Here is a 22,809-nt window from a genome sequence, read left to right on the forward strand (position 1 = left end):
GGAAAAAAACAAAGGTTCAGTTTTTTAAACAACCTAAAATAAATAACACAAGCAAGGCAGTATACACAATAAACTCGTGCCAGTTCCCGATGGGGGCGCGGCCCCATTCCCAAAATCAGAACAAAGCCACCGGTCGGGTGGATGAGGGAGATGCAGAGGCGCTAACATTCTAGCATATAGTCATCATGAAAATCCCAAGTTGGAAGTGAAGCTAGGGGGAGAGTTGCTCCTCTAACGGTTCAGTGGCCGGGGGCAGACATATATCACCCCTATACTGGTTCCATCGTCCCCGTATCTTATGCCATTTCTTAGGCCGCCCCGGGCACTATACACCGTTTTCTCCCTAAACATGCTCCAGTCCATATTATCCATCCATGCTTCCATAGCGGGAGGCCTCTGAGAACCCCACAGTCGCGCAATATCACGCTTCGCCACCATGTTTCCTAGGGTCACCCATTGAGTCTGCGCCGCGTCATAGTCGGTAGGACCCCAGACATTCAAAAGACAGCGCCGTGCCTCTGGCAGCAGTGCAATACCCGTGACCTCCTGCATCACAACATGAATTTGCTTCCAAAACTCCGCGATCACACCACATTCCCATATGATATGTAGGAAGGTGCCCACCATCCCACAGCCCCTCCTACATAAACCATCCTCGGAGAAACCCATCTGAATCAGTCGGGGCCCTGTGACGTAGACTCTATGAAGTATCTTAAGCTGGACCAGCCTTAGTCGTGCCGGGATCGCGACCTCCTTAGGAGAGGAGACGGCGTACTGCCAGTCCTCATCATCCAGTTCAAGGCCGTCCCTAGTCCACTGATCACGCACCCCTAGGAGGAGGTCAGTCCGGACATTAACAAGCTTCTTATAAATTAAGGAGATTGTACTTTCCGGCATATGGCCATCCAGGATCCGATCCTCCAAGGGAGAGGACTCAGGCACCGTCTCCCCCTCGACGAGGACGGACCGCAGAGCATGGCGTACCTGTGCATACCGGAAATATTCCGTACCCTCCAGATCGTACTCCGTCCGTAGCTCGTCAAACGATTTAACTCGTCCCTTAGCCAGCAGGTCCCCCACCCTGGATATCCCGATCAGATCCCATTTCTCGAATCCCTTCGTGTGCCAAAGTTTCCCCAACATATCGGAGTCAAACAGCGGAGTAGCGAGGGTGAGCCTATCCTTCCAACCCAGCGAGTTCGTTACCGCCTTCCACACGTGCACCGCCACCTTGGTTGGCCCCGTGAGGGACCCATCGGTTGATCTGGAGTAGAGTGCTCTAAAGTAATTACCCCCGTGCAGCAACCACCGGTCCATAGCAAAGCCGGGGCTCAGCGCCGGACCGTAAACTCCATGGTTGATCGCACTCAACTGAGAGGCCCAATAGTATCTTCTGATGTCAGGAAGCGCGATACCCCCATCGTACCACGGAAGGGTCAGCTTTGCAATAGCTATACGCGGACGGCCATCCCACAGCAACGAGCGCTGGAGGCTCTCGACCTCCCGAAAATAGCTGGCCGGAACCAGCTCCAGGGTATTCTGCAGGGCATAGAGAAAACGGGGAAGAGACATCATTTTGAACAGCGCGGCACGGCCAAGGAGGGTAAGCGGCAGTCACCGCCAGCCCGCCACATCCTGCCGCAGGCGCATCAACGGAGGGAGCAGGTTTCTCTCATATCGAACAATTGGATCGGTGGAGATATAGATCCCTAGATACAAAAAGCCCTCCCGGGCGATCTGGATCGAGCAATTCCGCGGGAGAACTGGGACGTCTCCATTCAAGGCATACAGATATGACTTCCCCCAGTTAATGGTGAGACCCGAGTTCCTACCAAAGAAGTCAAAATGTCACAGACAACTATGAGAGACTTCCTGGGTGAAGTGAGGTATAGCAAAATGTCGTCGGCATAAAGAGAAATGCGGTCCTCATGATCTGGTGACCATCGGATCCCCCTTATTTCTGGGTGCCATCGTATCCAGGCCGCCAGCGGTTCAAGAGCGAGAGCAAACAACAACGGCGACAGGGGACAACCCTGCCTGGTGCCCCTCCCCAGCTCGAACGGACGGGACACCCTACCATTGACTGCGACTTTAGCCAAGGGTCCTTCATACAGTAGTCTCACCCAGCCAACAAAGCCAGGTCCAAAGCCGAATTTTGCAAGTGCAGCCCACAGATACGCCCACTCTACCGTGTCGAAAGCCATCGTGGCGTCAAGTGCTGCCACAATGGTCGACTCCCGCAGCGTCCCCGTCCTTGCGAGCACGCTGTGGATGCGCCTAAGGTTCAACGCAGTGTTACGGTGCGGGATGAAACCAGATTGGTCTGGGTGGATCAGGTCCCCGATCACCCTGATCAAACGGTTGGCCAGTATTTTAGCGAGGATTTTCGGCTCGGCATTAAGTAGCGAAATCGGCCTATATGAGCTGCACTTATTCCTGGGCTTGCCATCTTTGTGTATGACCACAATTGTCGCCAGGCGTTGGTCGAATGGAAGGCATCCCGTCTCCCGCGCCTCTACAAACATAGCGCGCAGATATGGAGCGATCTTGTCCGGCCGGAGTTTATAGAACTCAATTGGCAGGCCATTCGGGCCCGAGGCCTTGCCCGGGCGCAGTGAACGGATAGCACCCGCGACTTCGTCAGCTGTGATGTCACCATCTAGATCTTCCCTGTCTATGTCAGAGAGGCAAGGCAGAGCAAGATCGTGCAGAAGTTCACACGAGTCCTCCACCGGCCTGTCCGACACAGAGGTATAGACCGTGCGGAAATAATCTGCGAAGCACTGGACTATGCCATCCGGCTCAGTGACAATAACGCCACCCTCTGTTACTAGTTCCGGCATGTGATCGTGGGGATGTGGCGGGCTGGAATAACAGACGAGGAGGCCAGATATAGTGGGCTATAGTGCGTTTCTTTAATATACACAAGTTCCAGTATAGGGTTGAGAGTCACGGGTAACGGGGTGATGGTTCTCGTCTCGGTCGTCGTTGTCGGGGTTTCTGGTACGCTTCCCGCTCTGGGCACTCTTCGGCGGTGGTAGACCGGGGTAGGTGTTCCTCGGAGGACCGAAAGAAAAACAAACAGAGGAGCCGTCAGTCCTGCAGGGATTCTGCGGAAGATACCGTCCCCGAGACCCACAATGTGATGAAGAGGAAACGGACCGTGAGGGGGGGGGAAAGAAATGGGTCGAGGAGGAAAAAGGACAAGACTGAGGGTGCTCGGAAAGGGTTTGTGAGAAATAGGACTTATAGTGTAAACAGTGCTGTATAGTATTTACAAGGGGGTTGGACGTGACTGTAGAAGTGAGGGAGTCTATATACAAGGAGGCTTCTATGGTTTTACACAGCGTACCTAGCGAGCTAGAATATGGGGGAAGGTACTCACACGCTCCGCCGTAACTCTCCTTTGAGTTACGGCCGCTCTTCAGCTACCTCCGGAGGACTCCACCAGTCTTCCGACCATTCCTCGAGGTCCCCACTTCCGTCTTCTCCTTCCTCCGTATCGCCAGTCGAGAGTTCCTGCCACGATCTTCCGACTCCTTCGTTCTTCTCAATTCCGTCTTTTCTGTGGTCGTCCACCGGGGAGGGGGAGGGACTTCCGGGGTACCGGTCGAATCCTTCCTGTCTGTCGTCACATCGGATTGGACCCTGTAAGAGAGAGAGGGGCGGGGTCGTCGTTGTCACGGACTCTTTGGAGATCATATCGTTTGGCGTGTCCGGGAAGGGAGAACTCCGTAAAGGAGGTAATCCGGGTGGTACACGGGAGGGTTTAGGGTTCGGGGAAAAGGGTCCCTCACATCCCCTTTCCCTAGGTGTCTTTCGTGTACGGGGGAAGGACATAGGATACCGTGATAGGTAATCTGCGTTTCCTTGTTCCACCCCCTTTCGGTGGATTGTGGTGAACCTGTAGGGTTGTAGTGCAAGGAACCAGCGAAGGACCCGGTCGTTATGACCTTTGTTCCGAGCCATCCACTCCAGGGGGGCGTGGTCGGTGTAAATGGTGAATTCCCGACCTTCTAAATAGTAACGGAGACTTTCCACCGCCCACTTTATAGCCAGAGCTTCTTTTTCTACCACAGCATAATTTCTCTCCCTGGGAAATAACTTCCTGCTGAGGTAGAGAATGGGTTTTTCGTTTCCATACGGGTCTTTTTGTGACAACACCGCCCCCAACCCCTGTTCCGAGGCGTCAGTCTGCAAAAGGAAGGCACGTGTATAATCAGGACTCACTAGCACGGGATCTGAGGTCAATGCATGCTTAAGATCGGAAAAAGCCTGTAGTAACAAGGGGGTGGGATGTCGGAGTAGGGTCTCAGTGTCTGTGGTTTTTTTCAGTAAGTCGGTGAGCGGTGCTGCCCTTTGAGAAAAATTGGGCACGAACCTCCGATAATACCCTAAGAGGCCTAGGAAGGCACGGAGGTCCTTTTTCGTTGCAGGAAAGGGGAGGGAACGGATGGCTTCGGTTTTGGTATGTTGGGGTCGTATGAGGCCCTCACCCAGAAGGTACCCCAAGTAGTGGACTGTTTGAGCAGCTAGGGTGGTTTTAGCGGGATTGATCGTGAATCCGTATGACCCAAGAGAGGAGATGACTTTGTGCAGGTGGTCCAAGTGTTGTTTCCAGTTATCGCTATAGATGACTATGTCGTCTAGATATGCCCCAGCATACTGGGTATGGGGTCGTAGGATGTGGTTCATGGCACGTTGGAAGGTGGCGGGAGCACCGTGTAGGCCAAAAGGGAGGACCAGGAACTGGTATAACCCCTCAGGAGTGGAAAACGCTGTTTTCTTCCTATCCTCTTTTCTGAGGGGTATCTGCCAATAGCCTTTACAGAGGTCCAGAGTGGAGATGAACTGGGCCTTCCCTATGCGTTCGATCATTTCGTCGACCCGCGCAAGGGGGTATGTGTCGAATGAGGATATCTTGTTGACTTCCCTGAAATCAATGCAAAACCTGACGGACCCGTCAGGTTTGGGAACCAGGACGATCGGTGAGTTCCAATCGCTCGATGAGGGTTCTATTATGCCCATTTTCAGCATCTGTTCTATCTCTTGTTTTATGACAGTCCGACGGGCTTCAGGGACTCGATATGGCCTTTGTCTGACCACCTTTCCAGGTTCTGTGTGAATAGCGTGTTCGGTGATGGTCGTATGACCGGGTACCGAGGAAAACACCTGACGTAAGGGGTATAGATATGTCATAAGGTCGTGACTTTGGTGGGAGGGGAGCCCCGAATCTATACAGGCAGCAAAGGAGAGGGGTACCTGCTCCAAGGTGTTAGTGAGGACGGGACGTGGGCCTTCCCACTTTTTCAGCAGATTCACATGGAAGATCTGCTTGGTGGCTCGTGTTGGGTCCAGTTCCAACTCATAAGTGACAGGGGTTACCTGTCGAATCACGGAATATGGGCCTTGCCACTGCCCCAGGAGTTTATGGTCAGATGACGGCATCATTAACAGAACCAAGTCCCCCACGGAGAAGTTTCGGGTTTTTGTTCCCTTGTCGTATTGAACTTTTTGTTTGTTTTGGGCGTTCTCCAGGTTCTGATGTACAATGTCTCTCATTAGAGCCAAATGGGTTTTCAGGTTGGATATGTATTCCGGGAGGGGGCGAGTACGATTGGGTTCCGCTTCCCAGGCTTCTTGAGCCATATCCAACAGGGTACGTGGGGGTCGTCCGTATAGTAGCTCATAAGGTGAATAGCCGGTACTGCTCTGGGTTTTGCACCGAATAGCAAACAACGCTAGGGGTAGCATATCCTCCCACCTTTTTGCTTCCAACCCCAACAGTTTCTTAAGCGTTTGTTTCAGCGTTGCGTTATAACGCTCCACCAGCCCATCGGTTTGAGGGTGGTATGCTGAGGTCCGGATCTGTTTGATCCCCAGTTGTGAGCAGACCTGTTTCATCAGGGCGGACACAAAAGGCGTACCCTGATCGGTTAGAATCTCCCGGGGAAATCCTACCCGAGAGAACACTGAGATGAGGGCTTTAGCTATGTTCTGGGTAGTCGGTTGTTGCAGAGGTATCGCCTCCGGGAAGCGAGTGGCATAGTCCACGAGGACTAGGGCATAGCGACAACCGCTACGAGAGGGTAACAAGGGGCCTATAATGTCCATCCCTACTCTGCTAAACGGGACATCTATGATAGGGAGAGGCAACAAGGGCACCCTAGGGGGTCGATATCTACTGTTTTTTTGGCATACCGGGCATTCCCTGCAGTATGTTTTCACTTGTTGGTGGACCCCGGGCCAGTAGAATCTTTCCAGAATGGTTTGGCTGGTTTTTTCGTCGCCAAAATGTCCGCCCAAGAGGTGGCTATGGGCGAGAAACAGGACCTTGTCCCGGAAAGGGCCGGGAATCAGGAGTTGAGGCTTTTGTTGCGCCCCTCCCTTACGGTACAACAACCCTTTTTGTTTGAAAAAGTAGGGACCTACGGTAAGTGGATCTTCTTGCTCTAACCCCGTAGCCCATGCTTCCTGTAGAACGGGATCCTCTTGTTGAGCGGCTCGGAATTCCTGGTCTATCTGCCAGGGATGTTCGTCCGGGATAGCTGGGAAGACGTCTACATAGTCTCTTTTCTCCTTTTTCTTCTGTGCTTTGGTTTTCGGGAGTTTGGGTTGGTTTATGGGCGAGGAGAGCCCCTGAGGAAAGGGGGCTTCTTCCCACCAAGTGTTTAGGGCATCAGTTGTGTCCTGGAGTAGACCGGGCAGACCGTGATAATCGCTCCCCAAGATGGCTTCTTCTGGAAGGGAGGGAACGAGACCTACTGTGAGGGAGGTTCCCGGATCCTTGGAATGTTGGACCTGGACTTGGGTGGTCGGATATCTCTTCGTGTCGCCGTGAACACATTGAATGGCGACCATCCCTGAGGGGGGGTCGACAGGGCTCTGCATGACCTGGGGCCTAATAACACTCTGTCTACACCCAGAGTCAGCCAGAGCGGTGAGGGTTTGTCCGTTTATTGTCACTGGACGATGGAACGAGGGCGGTCCGGTACCGGGAACGGAACAAACATAGTTTCGGGCCATACCAATCTCCATGGGTTCTTCCTTGTGGGGGCACATTCGAGCGATATGTCCAAAACCCCCACAGCCGTAACATTGAGGTCCTGGATTGGTAGGGCGTAGGGGTATTGGGGAAGGCATCAGAGGGGTCAGTATGGGTCTTTTGGGTGGAAGAGGGCGGATAGGTCTGATCCCTGTAGCGGGAGGGTGTCTCTGGGGATGGTCCTCCTTGACTCGTAGGTTCTCTTGGGCTCGACTGTATGCACTTGCTATTTCTACCGCTGTCTCCAGAGAGAGACGGGCATGCTGACGTACCCACCGTTGGGTGCTGGGATGGAGAGAGGACAGGAATTGTTCTAAATGTATTTTCTCCAAAATCTCCTCTTTAGTGGCTGTCTCCGGTTTCAGCCACCGCGCGGTCAGGTCCTTGATCCGAAACGATAAGGCTCGGGGAGTCTCCTGTGGTCGTTCCTTGACTTGTCGTAGCTTCACCCGGTAGGTCTCGGCATCAATGCCCAATCGTTCCAATATACAGGTTTTGATGTCCGCATACGGAGTGGTGCCTTGTACGTTCGCTTGCTGATATGCTGCCTGTAATTCGCCAGTGAGTAAGGGCCCTAGGTAATGTCCCCAACGGTCTATAGGCCATGAGGCGGCCTGGGCTAACCGTTCAAAGTTTGTGAAGAAGAAATCCGGGTCTTCTCCCGGTACGAACTTTTGGAGGACCACCGAAGGTAGGGAGGCTGTTGGTCTCTGTTGTTCCAAAACCGTGGTCAGCTTACCCAGCGCCTGTTCGTGGGTGTTTCCCTGGCCTTTCAGGACGTCATGGAGCTGCCCTCGGTCGTCTTCGGCTGTTTTTAGGAAGCGTTCCATCAGGTTCCCGAGTTGTTCTTGGGAGGCAGCCATCCTCTGCATTACGGCCTCCATGTCTCCAGCGGATCCCACTTCTGACACCAACTGTGATCGTGGGGATGTGGCGGGCTGGAATAACAGACGAGGAGGCCAGATATAGTGGGCTATAGTGCGTTTCTTTAATATACACAAGTTCCAGTATAGGGTTGAGAGTCACGGGTAACGGGGTGATGGTTCTCGTCTCGGTCGTCGTTGTCGGGGTTTCTGGTACGCTTCCCGCTCTGGGCACTCTTCGGCGGTGGTAGACCGGGGTAGGTGTTCCTCGGAGGACCGAAAGAAAAACAAACAGAGGAGCCGTCAGTCCTGCAGGGATTCTGCGGAAGATACCGTCCCCGAGACCCACAATGTGATGAAGAGGAAACGGACCGTGAGGGGGGGGGAAAGAAATGGGTCGAGGAGGAAAAAGGACAAGACTGAGGGTGCTCGGAAAGGGTTTGTGAGAAATAGGACTTATAGTGTAAACAGTGCTGTATAGTATTTACAAGGGGGTTGGACGTGACTGTAGAAGTGAGGGAGTCTATATACAAGGAGGCTTCTATGGTTTTACACAGCGTACCTAGCGAGCTAGAATATGGGGGAAGGTACTCACACGCTCCGCCGTAACTCTCCTTTGAGTTACGGCCGCTCTTCAGCTACCTCCGGAGGACTCCACCAGTCTTCCGACCATTCCTCGAGGTCCCCACTTCCGTCTTCTCCTTCCTCCGTATCGCCAGTCGAGAGTTCCTGCCACGATCTTCCGACTCCTTCGTTCTTCTCAATTCCGTCTTTTCTGTGGTCGTCCACCGGGGAGGGGGAGGGACTTCCGGGGTACCGGTCGAATCCTTCCTGTCTGTCGTCACATCGGATTGGACCCTGTAAGAGAGAGAGGGGCGGGGTCGTCGTTGTCACGGACTCTTTGGAGATCATATCGTTTGGCGTGTCCGGGAAGGGAGAACTCCGTAAAGGAGGTAATCCGGGTGGTACACGGGAGGGTTTAGGGTTCGGGGAAAAGGGTCCCTCACACGGCACTACACGATTGACCCGCTCTTTTTTATCCAGCCACGCTATTAATTTCCCGGCCTTGTCCCCGACGTCGTACAGTCGCCCCTGCTGCTCCCTACTCAGGGCTTTGGCCGCATTCGTCACCAGGGCCTTATACTCCGACTGCTTAAGGCTCAATTTATGCAGCGCTGCTGCCGTGACCTCCTCCTCCAAAACCAACTCTAGAGCCGCCATCTCCGCCTCGATCTGAGCAACCTCCGCATCCCGCCGACGTTTGGCTGCCGCTATCAAGGAAAGGGCCTCTCCTCTCAGCACAGTTTTAAACGCTTCCCACAAAGACACCGCAGACGTGACCGAGCCTAGATTTTCCTGGAAATAGCGATCGACCGCCTTCAGCACCGCGCTACGAGTCTTAGGGTCACGGAGATACCAGGGGTTAATCGGGGCCACCCTGCCCCCCACTCCTCTACCAACATCCATACAGATCCACACCGGCGAATGGTCAGAGATACCCCTAGCCATGTGCCTAGCCTCGGACACAAAGGAGGCGTGTGCAGCCAAGGTAAGCACGTAATCAATTCTAGAGAGACTGCCATGCGCCCCGGAGTGGAAAGTGTACTGCCGCTGAGTGGGATGCAGCAGTCTCCAACAGTCAACCAGACCAAGGGTATCCACAAAGTCTGAAAGCCATTTCTGCGCCCCCCCAGAGCTTCTTGGCGGGTGTCTGTCAAGCAATCCGGAGCCAACCGCATTAAAGTCACCACCCACCACCAACATTCCCTCTGGGAGATCCAACAGAGCCCTCCCCAGGTCCGCAAATGTGGAGAGCTGCAGCGCAGGAGGGACATAAACCGACACCAGGACCAGCGTCCTGCCCTCCCACCTCCCCGCCACAGCCGCAAATCGCCCCCTATCATCAACAGTGGTGGAGTCAACCTCAAACGGCAGCGAGGCCCTGACAAGTATTCCAGCCCCTCTAGAGCCCGAGGAAAACCCCGAGTGTGCGACGAATTTGTAACCCTTCCTGTTGAGTGCGTAGCACGTGTTACCTATCAAGTGCGTCTCTTGCAATAAAACTATATCAGGGGAGCATCGCTTCAGAAATTGCAGGACAATCCCTCGCTTAATACGATCCCCTAAGCCGTTAACATTCCAACTGAGTATCTTTAAGCCCCTACCCCCCATCCCGAAATGTAAGGAGACCTCCACCCCCCCCCCCCCGTAGAACCGCACTCGAGCTACAGAAGCTAGCATCACTACGCCTTGCAAAACAAAAAACAACAACAACCACTTCAACAACCCCATTCCACCCCCCACCATGCACCCCTGCGTAAGCTCAAAAAGCCCCCCCAACTTGCAGTGTGCCTGTCGCCCCATTCAAAGACTAATCTACAAAAAGAACCCCAGAGGAGGAGGAAGCTCCCTTCATACCCCCGCCACCCCCCGGGCTACCACCCTCCCGGAGGAACCGAAAACTGTGATTCACTGTCCTGAACAAAATCAAAATGATCTAGCACCCGAGTCCTCGCTCATTGTTCATCACGGCCACCTTCTGCTCCACCGGCATGTTCCCCGCTAGTCCGTCGTTGGGGCAATGTGTCCAGCCAGTCTCCGACCATGTCCGGTGATTCAAAAAAGAAAGTCCGCTCTTCATACACCACACGCAACCTGGCCGGGAAGAGCATGGCGTACTTCAGTCCCATCTCTCTTAGCCTTCTCTTAACCGCCAGGAAGCTCTGCCTTTGCTTCTGCACCATCTGGGTAAAGTCCGGATAAAAACTCACTGTGGTGTTCTGAAAAGTCATCGGGCCGGACACTCGTGATGCCTGTAGAATGGCGTCGCGGTTCCTGAAATTAAAGATCCTGGCGACAATCGGTCTCGGAGGGGCCCCCACCTTGGGCCTCCCACCAGGGACTCTGTGGGCCCGTTCAACAGTAAAGAACTTACTGAGGCCTTTGGGCACCAGATGGTTCACCACCAAGTCCTCCACGAACAGGTCCACCGACTGTTCCTCTGAGTTTTCCGGGACCCCAATAATGCGCACGTTATTGCGCCGTGCCCGGCCTTCAAAGTCCTCCAGCCGTCGGGCAAAGAGGTCGTCTGCGGTCCTCAAGTTACGGACTTTCAGCTGCAGGTCAGAGACATCCCCCATGAGGCCAGAGGTTTTAAGGTCCAAGGACTGAACCCGCTCATTAGTTTTCCCCAGGTCAGCCCGAATCAAGTTGACGTCAATCGAGATTGTGTCCACTTTATGTGCCAGGGTCTCGAATTGCTGCCCGATAGAGGACTGCATCCCTTCGATGGCCCCCATGATATCCTGCAGGGTTAGTTCCGTGGCGAGGGGCAAACCATCTTTCAAGGCTTCCAGTGTCCGTCCCGATCCGCCCGGTGACCCCTTCTGCTGGGCATAACGATCCATGTTGTTGGTTTGGGTGTATCCTCCCCGCCTGGTATTCTTGGGCTTCTGTTTTTCGGCTTCCGATTTCGTCGACATCGTGATCTGCCGCGGAAACAGTCTCCTTGCCCATCCAGAGAAGACGACCATGCAACAAGTGACCGGCGCGACTCACTCCCAGGCCAGGGCGCGATGAAGACAGGAAAGCGAAAGCGAAAGTGATGACACCGTCCTCCCGACGGCTCGCCCCTCACACGGCCGCTGTTGTTCAATTAGTGCTCGGGCACTGTGCCAGCGCAAGCCCCGGGCATCTTCCGGGGAGTAGGCCGCAACCTTCCATGCAGCACAACTTCGGCCTCCGGTGAGCGATTTCAGTCCGGACAGCGACGATCACCTCAGCAACGGCTCGCCTCCAATATTCCAGGTGTTAAAAACAGGATGCTGCACAGGATATTTGCCGGAGGGAGCGAGGGTCTCAGGAGCTCTGAGCTCACGCGGCCATCTTGATCACGTGCTAGGCTCCTCCCCCATACAACTTTATTGATACCTAAAACCTTGCACCCTACATTTGTACACCCTATACAATATGTTGTCCTTAATATTAAGCGACATACCTCTACACGACCGTGGATACTGCCACCACTTTGCAATGTTAACAATATATGATTTTACCCTACTTGAACACCTATTAATCCAGATATAAAACTTGATCCATGGCTGGGTTTAATTTAATCTAATTTAATTTAATATAACTATCAGCCTGATGTCATTCCCACACTTACGAGATTGTCTAAACCTACATGTACTATTACCATCTGTGATGAAAAACCGTTCTCCCACGACGTAACAGTGTCCATCTCGAGTCCCCTGACATTGTCTCTTTTTAGTGTCTATGCTCCTTTGCAACTCCTCATAACCTCACTACACAGGCACCGCAATCAGTACCGGGCCAAAGAGGGCAGAGTCAGCACTGGAAGCACGTGACACGCCGAAGAGGTAAGAAGGATGTGAGCTGATACCTGTATCCTTAACGTACTAGACCGACCACAGTTTGATAACCTTTAATTCTCTCCTCTCTCTACAAAGAGCGTGAACGACCGCCCCACTTACACCCGCTGTTGCCTGCATTAATGGTGAACAGGTACGAACTGTTACTTCTTTATGTGTAGCGTTACCTGGTTCCCGTGTGTACCATTTGTGTCGCGCCCTGAAAAGTCACGCATCCATTATTTTGCACGATTTTCCATCAGCCCACTCAATTTTCGAGTAATGTCCGTACTTAAATTTCATACGCGTATCTGACTAAACACGGTCCCGACCCTACATATGTTTCCAACCCCTTGAATGAACAGCATTCGGAATGTGATTACCCCTCGTAAGCACGACACTTAAGGAATGACAAATAAACGGGCATCAAGGAATTAGTATTCTGGCATATTATACGAGGACCAGGTACCAGTTAGTTCTGCAGTTTTGTAACGTACTTTTACCGCGCACAGTCCAGAGACCCATCTCCACTTCATGCGCTCGACTTTTCACCCTCCGGTAACAGATAATTGATGCATGAAGTTATATTATTCTCAATACCAACATAAGAAGTTAGCATGCTCTTCATGAGAAACCACACGACCCCCATATGCTAATAATCACTATCAGCTTCTGTTATGTTATGTTATGTTACGAGGTATTTGTTAAGCGCGCGGATACTCCCAGGAGTGTCCCGGCGCTGACCACAGGACCTGTAACACAAGCCTAAAAATGCTAGCTGAAAAGAAAAAAACAACCTTAAGAGAGATTTATAACAGCAGTGTCTTAAGTTCGCGACGGAAGCAAAAAATATCTTTTTCCTGGCGCATCTTGACAGGGAGCTTGTTCCATAAGGAAGTAAATATTCCCTCTCTTGAGTACTGTAGAGGTTCTACGTACAAGATGTCTGTTACGGCTTTATAATCACAACAAGTAACAACACTATGGGACTGCGTTTCTATGTAAAACATTGCTAATCTCTTAGAAATACTATCAATACATGTTTATTTACCATCCTCCAGCATATGGCAAGATGGATTGTATGACTTACTCTGGTGGGAAGGAGGGACGAATTTTGCCATGTTCAGTGGGTATATTTACAGTTACTCACTCTTTTTTTTTTAATAAGAAGAATTGCCATTTTCTAGTTGTTGAAATAAGTTATCCATTGTGTTGACATTCAAGAATAATAAGCAATGTCTGTATTCAATTGAGTATACACTTTTTCACAGTTTTTAACAAGGTCTGTTATGTGTTATTCCCTCTACCCTCTTCCCTACCCTAAAATTGCTCCAACGACTTTAGGTTCAAATTGAACAGATACTCTTGGGATTAACAGATCTCACTCACTGGGAGACCCTTCTGAATACTAGGGTCTTCTTCACCGTTTAGGTCCTGAAGAAAGCCCACTTGACCCTTCGGGGCACTTGAAGGGCTGAAACATGTCGACCTTTTTTATGGACACCTTCTTTTTTTACAGTGCACATGGCCATAATTAGCCTCTGAGTGCACACCGAAGACCTCTTATAACTTTCCCGCATCCAGTGTAATTAAAGATTCTTTACTGGCTCTACGGGATTTTTAACTTTTGGATATTTTTCTCACCACATATCACTTCACCAGAACTCACTTTTTTTTCTACGATCAGTACTAAAACGACCAGTGGAACGACCTCCAGGTGGAGGAAGCATTGCACCAACCCGATGATGATGCTTTCACGTTGTTAATAACGAAGCGGAGAACGAAAATATACCGCTCAAATCGATCTTGACAATACGTGATTGAGGGTTTCTTAACAGTACCTTGTACTACCTTTGCATTCCCTGGTTCTTTTGGGACTAGTGATCCACTCCCCCATTGATTTTTTTTTGACCCACATGTAAACCCCAACAATCTGAGGAGCTGCTGTTCATCGCTCCCGATCAATAATGTACCCCAGGATATTGTTCTTTATCGTGTGCAATAAATAGCACCTTCATTCCGACAAACTCTGAATCAGGGCCTTAGTCTGCCACATCAACTTGCTTTACTGACACAAAACTTTAAAGCTACTACTACATTCAGGTCACACAGAATTCTATGATGGGTGAAGTGGGAGGAGACCAGATTATCCTGAGTGGAGTAAATAGGCACGAGGGGCTTTTGAAAAGATTCCCTTCCAATTTGCACTTCAAGCATATGCTTCAACTTCATGGGGTGTCGACGATAGACAATTACGGTTAAACAAGCAGCTCAGTAAGTAGAACTCAGTGTGTAACTTTACATATGTTATGTAGACATACCGAATGGCACTTCTATGTGCCAGTTCCAGGTGCTCCCATACATGCCTCATTTCAGCTAGAATCTGTAACATATGTTTTTTCTCTGTGCTACCCACATGTGGAGAGAATAGGTCAGACAGATAAACCTTCCTGCAGAATCCTCACCTTATGAATGATCCTTTCAGGCATCCGACAGGTCGGGAAACCTTTTACTCCAGCAATAGGTCTCCAGTACCGCTGGGTGGCACCATGCAGTTTGAGCCTACTCACCCCCCCCCCCCCCCCCCCCCACAAGAGGTGATGACACAGAAGTTTCAGTCACAACTCCATAAACAAGGTTCCAAACAACATATATGTGCAACAGGTAACCCACACTTTCGTTTACCACATCCTTCACTGTAAAGTCTGGTGGTCTAAAGTTCTTTCTCAAAATTGAATCCAAATGCATTTCAGGCTTTAGGTTAAATACAAGAAATCCTTATTAGCAGACACAGTCAGTAAGCTTTATTCTTGTCTACCTCTAACACATGAAAGGATCCATTCTCAAACCATGACTGATAATCTTGCCCCAGGGTTCTGTGAACTCCTACATCAGTGGCTGCAGTGACCTGATTGTGATCCGAGTGGTGTGGTCTTCTCTAATGCTGGAGGATGTGCAGAAGAAACATTAGCTAGAGGGCTTCCTTGAGAAGCACTGTTAAAAAAGTGCTTCTTACAGGACTGAGAAGTCATGAAATGATGGGCTTCCATAAAAACAGGCCGCACATTCATATCCTAGTTCTGGGATTTGTTAGAAATGGTCCTTCGGTCATTTTTCCTACTGACTGTAAATGAGAAATTAACCCAAGTTGTAATGTAACTATTAGTAGCTTTTTAAAAACTTTTTTAAACCTTTGTTTTGTTGAGCACAACTGTGTTACCTTGTGGACCCTTCAGAGCGCTGAGTGCCAAAGCAGTAGTCTTGAAGGTATAGTTGTCTCAAACCTTGCTAGTTACCTTGTCCCCTGCACCAAACCATGTATCCAGTTAACTATGCATCCTACACTGTATGGCTCAGACTATCAGAGGTAATACTTCCAGAGCAGAATCAGGAAGGTAAGGGAAGGTCGTCTGGGAAGTTGTCATACATAAGTGCCCTGCTCTTCAGATGAAATGTGGGTGAAACTTGCAGGCGCAAGCTTTTCAGAAATAAACGGGTTTCAGATCCTTGCTGAATGAGTGGTGGTTCACTTGCTATTTGAGTGGCAGTTCCAACTTTTCCCCAAAGTGTTAGCACAAGTGCCCCAATCATCTGCATCCTACAACAAATAGAAATGAGGTAAAAAGAGAAGAAAATACATGTGAAGAAGCATAGAGCCAGGAAGTTTGAAGCCCTGCTACATTTGTGCCTAGCAAAACCTGTACAGACATAAGAGATTATTTAGAGGTTGGTGGAGTGGGATTGGTAGTGCCCCACCCCGTCAGATTTGCGGATTTCTGCCACCTCAAACCCTTGACTCTGAGGTCCAGCCAGCACTGGACTGCCAGGTCATAGTGGCGGTCACCACCCTATCCAGGGCAGTGAGGCAGTCACTTTTTTCGAGGTTTGTTGGTGCAAATAAACGATAATGCCGAGCAGGCCTTTTCATCACGGCGACGGTATGGAACAGTAATGAAAGGTACATCCACCTTATCAGCGGATGTACTTTAAATAGAGAGATCCCACAGGCCGGTGATGTTCTCAAAATATAGTGAGCATTTCTAAGTTGAACTGGTGGAATGGTGTCGATGAACCCCCAAATATAAAAAATGTATGTAGAATTGTTACATAATTGAACTAACTTATGGACCCTTGTACAGAAGGCAAAAACATATATCATGTAAATAACTTTAAAACGAAACAAATGAAAACATTATTTGGCATTTCTCCATCTTATAAAAATGTTTGTTGTTTTGCTAGGCAACCGCGCTTCGATGATAAGAGCCCATTTACACGAAGACGTGCTGCTGGCTTGTCAAGGGGCCTACACTGGAGACTTCACATTGGAATTCCTTGTTATCACCTGGCAGCGCTCAGAAAATGACGCAGTTGTGCACAGCTTCTTTCATGGAGGAGACCAGCCTGGGTATCAGAAAGATGAGTTCAAAGGGCGGACACAGCTATTCCCTGGAGGGTTTCATAAAGGAAACGCGTCTCTGTTATTGAAAGATGTGAGAGCGTCCGATTCTGGGAGTTACACCTGTCACTACATAATGTATGACAAGGACGCCTACACACCTCAACGCCTTGTACTTCAAGTGCAGAGTAAGTGCACTCTTGTCAATGTGATGTTTTTATTTGTTTGGTGGAGGGAATCAAGGGATGTGGATCCCTTTGAATGGAGGGATTTGTGCTTAATCATTTAGTAAGTGAACAGCCTCAGATAAACAGCATCAGAACTATATCAAGAACATTTGGAGAAGGAAGACATTTGTCCTAGTTGATTCCCTGTAGATAGATGGGTATCATTTTAATGCTTACATTGGTTTTTATTGTTGTTTGACAAAAAGCGAAGGCACTCAATAAAGCTGTGACATCTCAAAGGTTCAGCTTCACCATAACAAGTAGCAACATTTTTTAAATAGCTCCCCGTGGCCACCCACTCAACTCCCCTTCTCCCTCCCGGTGCTCATCAAGCTCCAAGCCATTAGTGAGATCATGTATTAGCAGGGGTTCATGTAAATGGATTGTCAGAGTAGCTCATTCTTTCTGCAGGACTAGTCAGTCGGAGAAACCTCAGATATCTGGGACAGGTCAACTCTGTAAACTCCTGTGAGAGGAGGGTGATATATGGTTGCCAGATATCGTGCATGAATCCCCTTGCTGAATGAGTGTTAAAGAAAGCCTCTCCATCCCCAGAACATGCCAAATATGATATAGCCAATTCTGCCGGGACAACAACTTATCTGTTGCCCAGTAGGTTAATACAGACTGGTGTGCCGCACCCAGTGAAAGAGCTATATGTCGGGCCCTTCAGGATTTAAGTGGGTATGTGAGTGGGTTGGGAAGTCCCAATATGATATATGTGGGAAATCTGGACAGCTGGGTATTAAAGTGAGCATCAATGTCAGACAGGATCTCATTCCAAAACTATGTTAGTCCAGGTCATACCCACAGGATATGTACCAAAGTTCCCATGGAGTCTCAATGTCTCCAGCACCTATCACTGCTCGCTGGATTGCCTCTATGAAATCGAACCGGGGTAAGGTACCAATAAGTGGCAACTTTTGCTACAGTCTCTATACTGGAGGTGTTAGATGCTGTAAATCATGTACAGTAATAAACATCCTGCCATTCCTTAGGGGACAGTTGTCTGCCAAGTTCCAATTCTCATCGGACCTGCGCAGGGGACTTCAACCTGGACTCCTCATGTAGCAGTATCCCTTATAGTTCGGTAATGAGGCACCTTCCTGAAAATAATGTAGTAGGCATGGGAATCCCAAGCCTCCCTCGATCGGGGGATGCAAGCTGCGAATGCATTTCATCCGGGGTCGTCTACCAGCCCACACAAAACACTGTAGTGCATCTTGTTGAGTCTGAAACATCCCTGTCGGGGGCTGTGGGGGGAGTGTTTGGAAGGTGCATAGAATCTTGGGTAGAATCTGCATTTTAAGGACAGCGACACATCCCAGCAAGGAAAGGGGATTGCCAACGTGCCAAATCAGGCTTCACCCTCCTAGTCAGATCTAGACAGTTGAGGATCCTGACCCCTGCGATAGTCGAGGCCAGCTGGATACCCAGGTCTGGGATAGATCCCTAAGCCAATTGGATCAAGTGATTCTGAGTCAAGTAGGCCTTTACTTTGGGTGAGACTGTGAGGTATAGGACTTGTGATTTAGCAAGATTCATATGGAAACCTGACGCCGCTCCGAAATCTCTTTCCTCATCTAAGAAGCTGGGCAGGGCCTCTCGAGTGTTTAGGGTGACAATAACGTCATCCGTATATAATGTAATAACATGTCCCTCACCCGAAAAGCATACCCCGGTAATGTTTTGGTTATCCCTGAGCTTTTGGGCAAAGGGCTCCATATAGAGCACAAATTAGTAGGTGAGAAAAAGAGCACCCCTGCTGTGTGCCACGACGTATGGGGAATTGGGCTGAGCTTCTCCCATTGACTCTTGACAGAGGCCTTTGGGTCCCCATAATTGCTAAGAATCTTGGCGCAGAACCGTTCCCCTGTGCCAAAGTGAGTCAGTGTCTTGGCTAAGTAGGGCCAGTGAACGCTGTCAAATGCCTTCTCTGCATCGATGGAGAATGGCATGACTTCTTCCTGGGAAGGATTGGCTTTGTCTATGGGATGTAAAATCCATTTGGTGTTGTCTGCGCAGTGCCTTTTGGTTTTAAAACCTGTTTGATCAGAGGCCACCAGTCCGGGCATTAAGGGCATGAGGCGAACTGCTAGTATGCCCATAAATAATTTTGCATCAACATTTAACAGGGAGATGGGTCGATAGGACCCACACTGCTGCTTGTCTTTACCTGGTTTCACTAGGACCGCTATGGAAGCTTCCGTCATTGAGGGAGTAAGTGAGACTGAACTCATGATGGAGTTAAATACTCTAGTAAGTAGCGGAGCTATGGACAAACAGAAGACCTTATAAAAGGCAGCGGGGAATCTGACCAGGCCAGGCGATTTAAGGGGTTTCTGTCTAGAGATCACTGCTATGACTTCCTCTATTCTTATTGGACCATCTAGTCCTGCCTGCTCTTCTGTCAAATGAGTCACTTTGGATTCTCCCAAATAGTTTTTTTTTTAATTCTGTTTATTGATTTTTAAACAGGGCTAGTACATAAATCCGCCATGTGGCGGTATATCATCAACCACAACAATCAACACAACCAACTAGAAGTGATCAATTCTATTGCTGCACGGATAGACAATAGATGGGCTAATATACATTATATACCCGATTTAGCATAGAGATTACATATTATACGTCAATGTTACCTTAAGGAGTGATCGGGGGGTCCTGCTGAGAGTTCGTCAGTAAATACTGTCATAGTGGTTCCCAAATGTCTTTAGGTTTAGAAGATGATGGTAGTTCTTCTGCATACAGCTCGAAAGTCTCTCTACAGTAAACCATATCTTTTATCCAGCGGTCACATCGTGGGATCAATGAGCTTTCCCAGGTCATTGCTATTTTGCTAATAGTAAAGCGATCCTTAAGAATTTACCCAGTGTGCCCTTAACATGAGGCACATAACTCAATAAACACATCACAGGTATACATTGCAATTGTTGCCCGAATATAGTCTGCACACATTGTATAACATCCCCCCAGAACTTTGCAACCGCAGCAGAGTGCCACACCAAGAGCCAGAAATCTGCATCAGGTTGACGACATCTTTTACAATCACTGTTATCCCGGAGACCGATTCTATACAGTTTCAGGGGTGTATGATAAACCTGGTGGATATATTTAACGTGAATGATTCTAAGATTGTCGTTTGGCATCAGTTTACCCGTTAATGAACATATGTGTTCCCTAGCCACCAGGTCCAATGGGGGATCTAGTTTACTATTCCACTTGTCTAGACTGACATCTCCCCTCCGCCCCCCCCCTTTCCCCCCCCCCCCCCCCCCCCCCGTCACCAGTTCAGAGCGCACTGCTTTATACAGTTTAGTCACCAGTTTATGTTTGGAAGGGGCCACTAATAAAAGCTGTAACAATTGTATTGTGGGTGGCTCCTCTGGGAAGGAGCTGTAGTGAGGTTTAAGCGCTAGTCTCAAGTGATGAATAGTGAATTGGAACATCAATGATTGATTAGTGACATAGTGGAGGTCTTCAGCTGTAGGAAAACGACCCCCTATAAAGACATCTTGCATGTACTGAATGCCCACAGCTTGCAATGATCGAATCGCCCCTATTTCTTGCATCCCTGAAAGGGAAGCATGGTGCGCAAGAGGCAGTGCTGGAGCGTACAATGGCAGTTTAGCTGTCAGTTAACCAATGGCCTGCGAGGCGGCAATGGTGGCATCCACTGTATTTATTTCAGTTCGTGGCGTGCCTCTGCGTGTATGTGTGAGTATTCCGTCTAGTGGTGTGGGGTGAGCTTCTCCGTCTTCTACCGCCACATGGGGCGTGAAGGCATGCGGATTATGCCAGTAATAGGCATATTGTGCCTGTGCGCATAAATAGTATATATAGAGATCTGGGGCACAGAAACCACCTTGTGTATAATCAAGAGTGAGTGTTTGCCAGCTTACCCTAGCTTGTTTTCCATTCCATATTAGCCGAAGCAGTTGGGTACGAATAGTGTGAAAGAGCTGTTTTGGTAGTGTAATCGGGATATTATTAAATAGATGGAGAAAACGTGGTAACACGATCATTTTGATAATGGCGATGTGGTCAGCCAAGGATAGGGGCAGTGAGGACCACCTATCGGCCTGAGATTCTAAATTCGCGCAGGACTTGCCATAATTGTCCCGGATTACAATCTCTGGATCAGGATGTACCTATACCCCCAAATATTTTACAGGATTTGCGGACCAAATCAGTAGGTATTCCATTTGTGGAGGCATGGTGATCGTCGTCAGAGGGACGATGACAGATTTATCCCAATTTATTGAAAGTCCGGAGAGTAAACCAAATGGTATATTTTCCCGTAATATGGGGTTCAATTTTTTATGTGGCTCACGTATGAAAAGCACCATTTCGTCAGCATATAAGGATATGCTGACGGGGCGATGGTTGAAATTGACCGCTGAGTCCCTATGACGCTGATGGATTACACAAGCGAGGGGTTCGAGTATGAGAGCAAATAAAAGTGGCGACAAGGGGCAACCCTGTCGAGTGCCCCTGTTAATGGGTAGGGGCACGGACGTGAGGCCCCCCACTCTGACCCTTGCCGATGGTTCAGTGTATAGAAGCTGCACCCAGTGCATAAACATTGGTGGAAACCCCATTCGCTTCAATACATAAAACATATAACCCCATTCAATAGAGTCGAATGCCTTAGCTGCATCCAACATTACTGCAGCATCTGGCAAGTCTGGGCTCAAAATATGATACATGGCAAAAAGCGTTCTTAAATTATGTGACGTAGATCGTTCCGGTATAAAGCTAGATTGATCTGAAAGCACCAGGCAGGTCATTAAAGATTGAAGCCGCGTGGCCAAGATTTTCACCAATATCTTTGCGTCAATATTAATTTATGACAACGGGCTATAGGTGTCACTTTGGGACGGGGGTTTATCTTTTTCTATTATGGTGATGATTAAGGCCTGTCTCAAGGACAGAGGGAGAATACCCGTTTCGTGGGCTTCAGCATATACTTCTAAGAGGTAGAGCGTTAAAAGATCGGCGTATTCTTTGTAAAATTCTGCTGTTAGTCCATCCGAACCCGGGGCCTTTTTGTTTGGTAAAGATCGAATCGCTGCTTTGATATCTTCTTCGCCTATCGGTTGACTAAGGTAGTCCCGGTGGCCTTCCGCCAACCAGGCACAAGCAATATCAGTGAAGTAGTCATCAAGCGCTGTGTCATCCATGCCCCCCTGTGGGGTATACAGTGTTGAATAACAAGATCTAAATTGTTTAACTATCCCCTGAGGTTTATAGTGTTCTTCCCCGTGTGTGTCTACTAATTTTATGATGGGACAATGTTCAGTTCAGAATTTGAGTTTAGCGGCTAATTGACGACCAGGTTGGCCTCCCTCACCGTATGCCCTTGCAGTATGACGACGTGATAGATAACCGGTTTCAGTTTCTGCCGTGGTATCATATTGTAGTAATTGTTCTTTTATGCCGCTAGGGTGTTGGTGTTGGGCTTGGCCATTTAGTCATGTTCCAGGCCTGCTAACGTATTTTCGATGATGGATAGTTGGCCTTGAATGTCTCGCAGTATGCCAGCCGCGGTGCTGATGCATACTCCCCTCACAGTAACCTTAAAGGCCTCCCATAGGGTGGCGACACTATCTACTGTGCCCACATTTATTTCGAAGAATTGTGTAATGGCTTGCCTTATGGTATCATTATAGATAGGGTCTAGAAAAGCCTCAGCTCTGAATCGCCATGTGAACAGGGGTGTATAGTTGAGTGTAGACTAATATGGAGCTTCACCGGGCTATGGTCTGATAATGTTCGTGGAAGTATAATTACGTCAGTGACTCAATTGTTTCATTCTTCATTTAAGATCCAATAATCCAATCTGGACCACGTATTATAGGTAGGTGTGATGTGTGTGCCTACTCTCAGTTCAGCGTTACGTAGA

General features: G+C 49.3%; 1 protein-coding gene across 5 annotated transcripts in view; it reads left to right on the plus strand.

Annotated features, from left to right (window-relative positions):
* The window catches only part of LOC146855745 (NACHT, LRR and PYD domains-containing protein 5-like), a 561,293-nt gene that overhangs the window by 130,162 nt on the left and 408,322 nt on the right, over positions 1 to 22,809 (plus strand). For all 5 annotated transcript variants that reach the window (XM_085653658.1, XM_085653660.1, XM_085653661.1 and 2 more), the window contains one exon: positions 16,518 to 16,862. In XM_085653658.1, the coding sequence (XP_085509784.1) occupies positions 16,518 to 16,862 (345 nt within the window). The remainder of the gene's footprint in view (positions 1 to 16,517; positions 16,863 to 22,809) is intronic.

The sequence above is a fragment of the Triturus cristatus genome, chromosome 4_1, assembly GCF_964204655.1.
Source record: "Triturus cristatus chromosome 4_1, aTriCri1.1, whole genome shotgun sequence".
In the NCBI taxonomy this organism is placed as follows: Eukaryota; Metazoa; Chordata; class Amphibia; order Caudata; family Salamandridae; genus Triturus; species Triturus cristatus.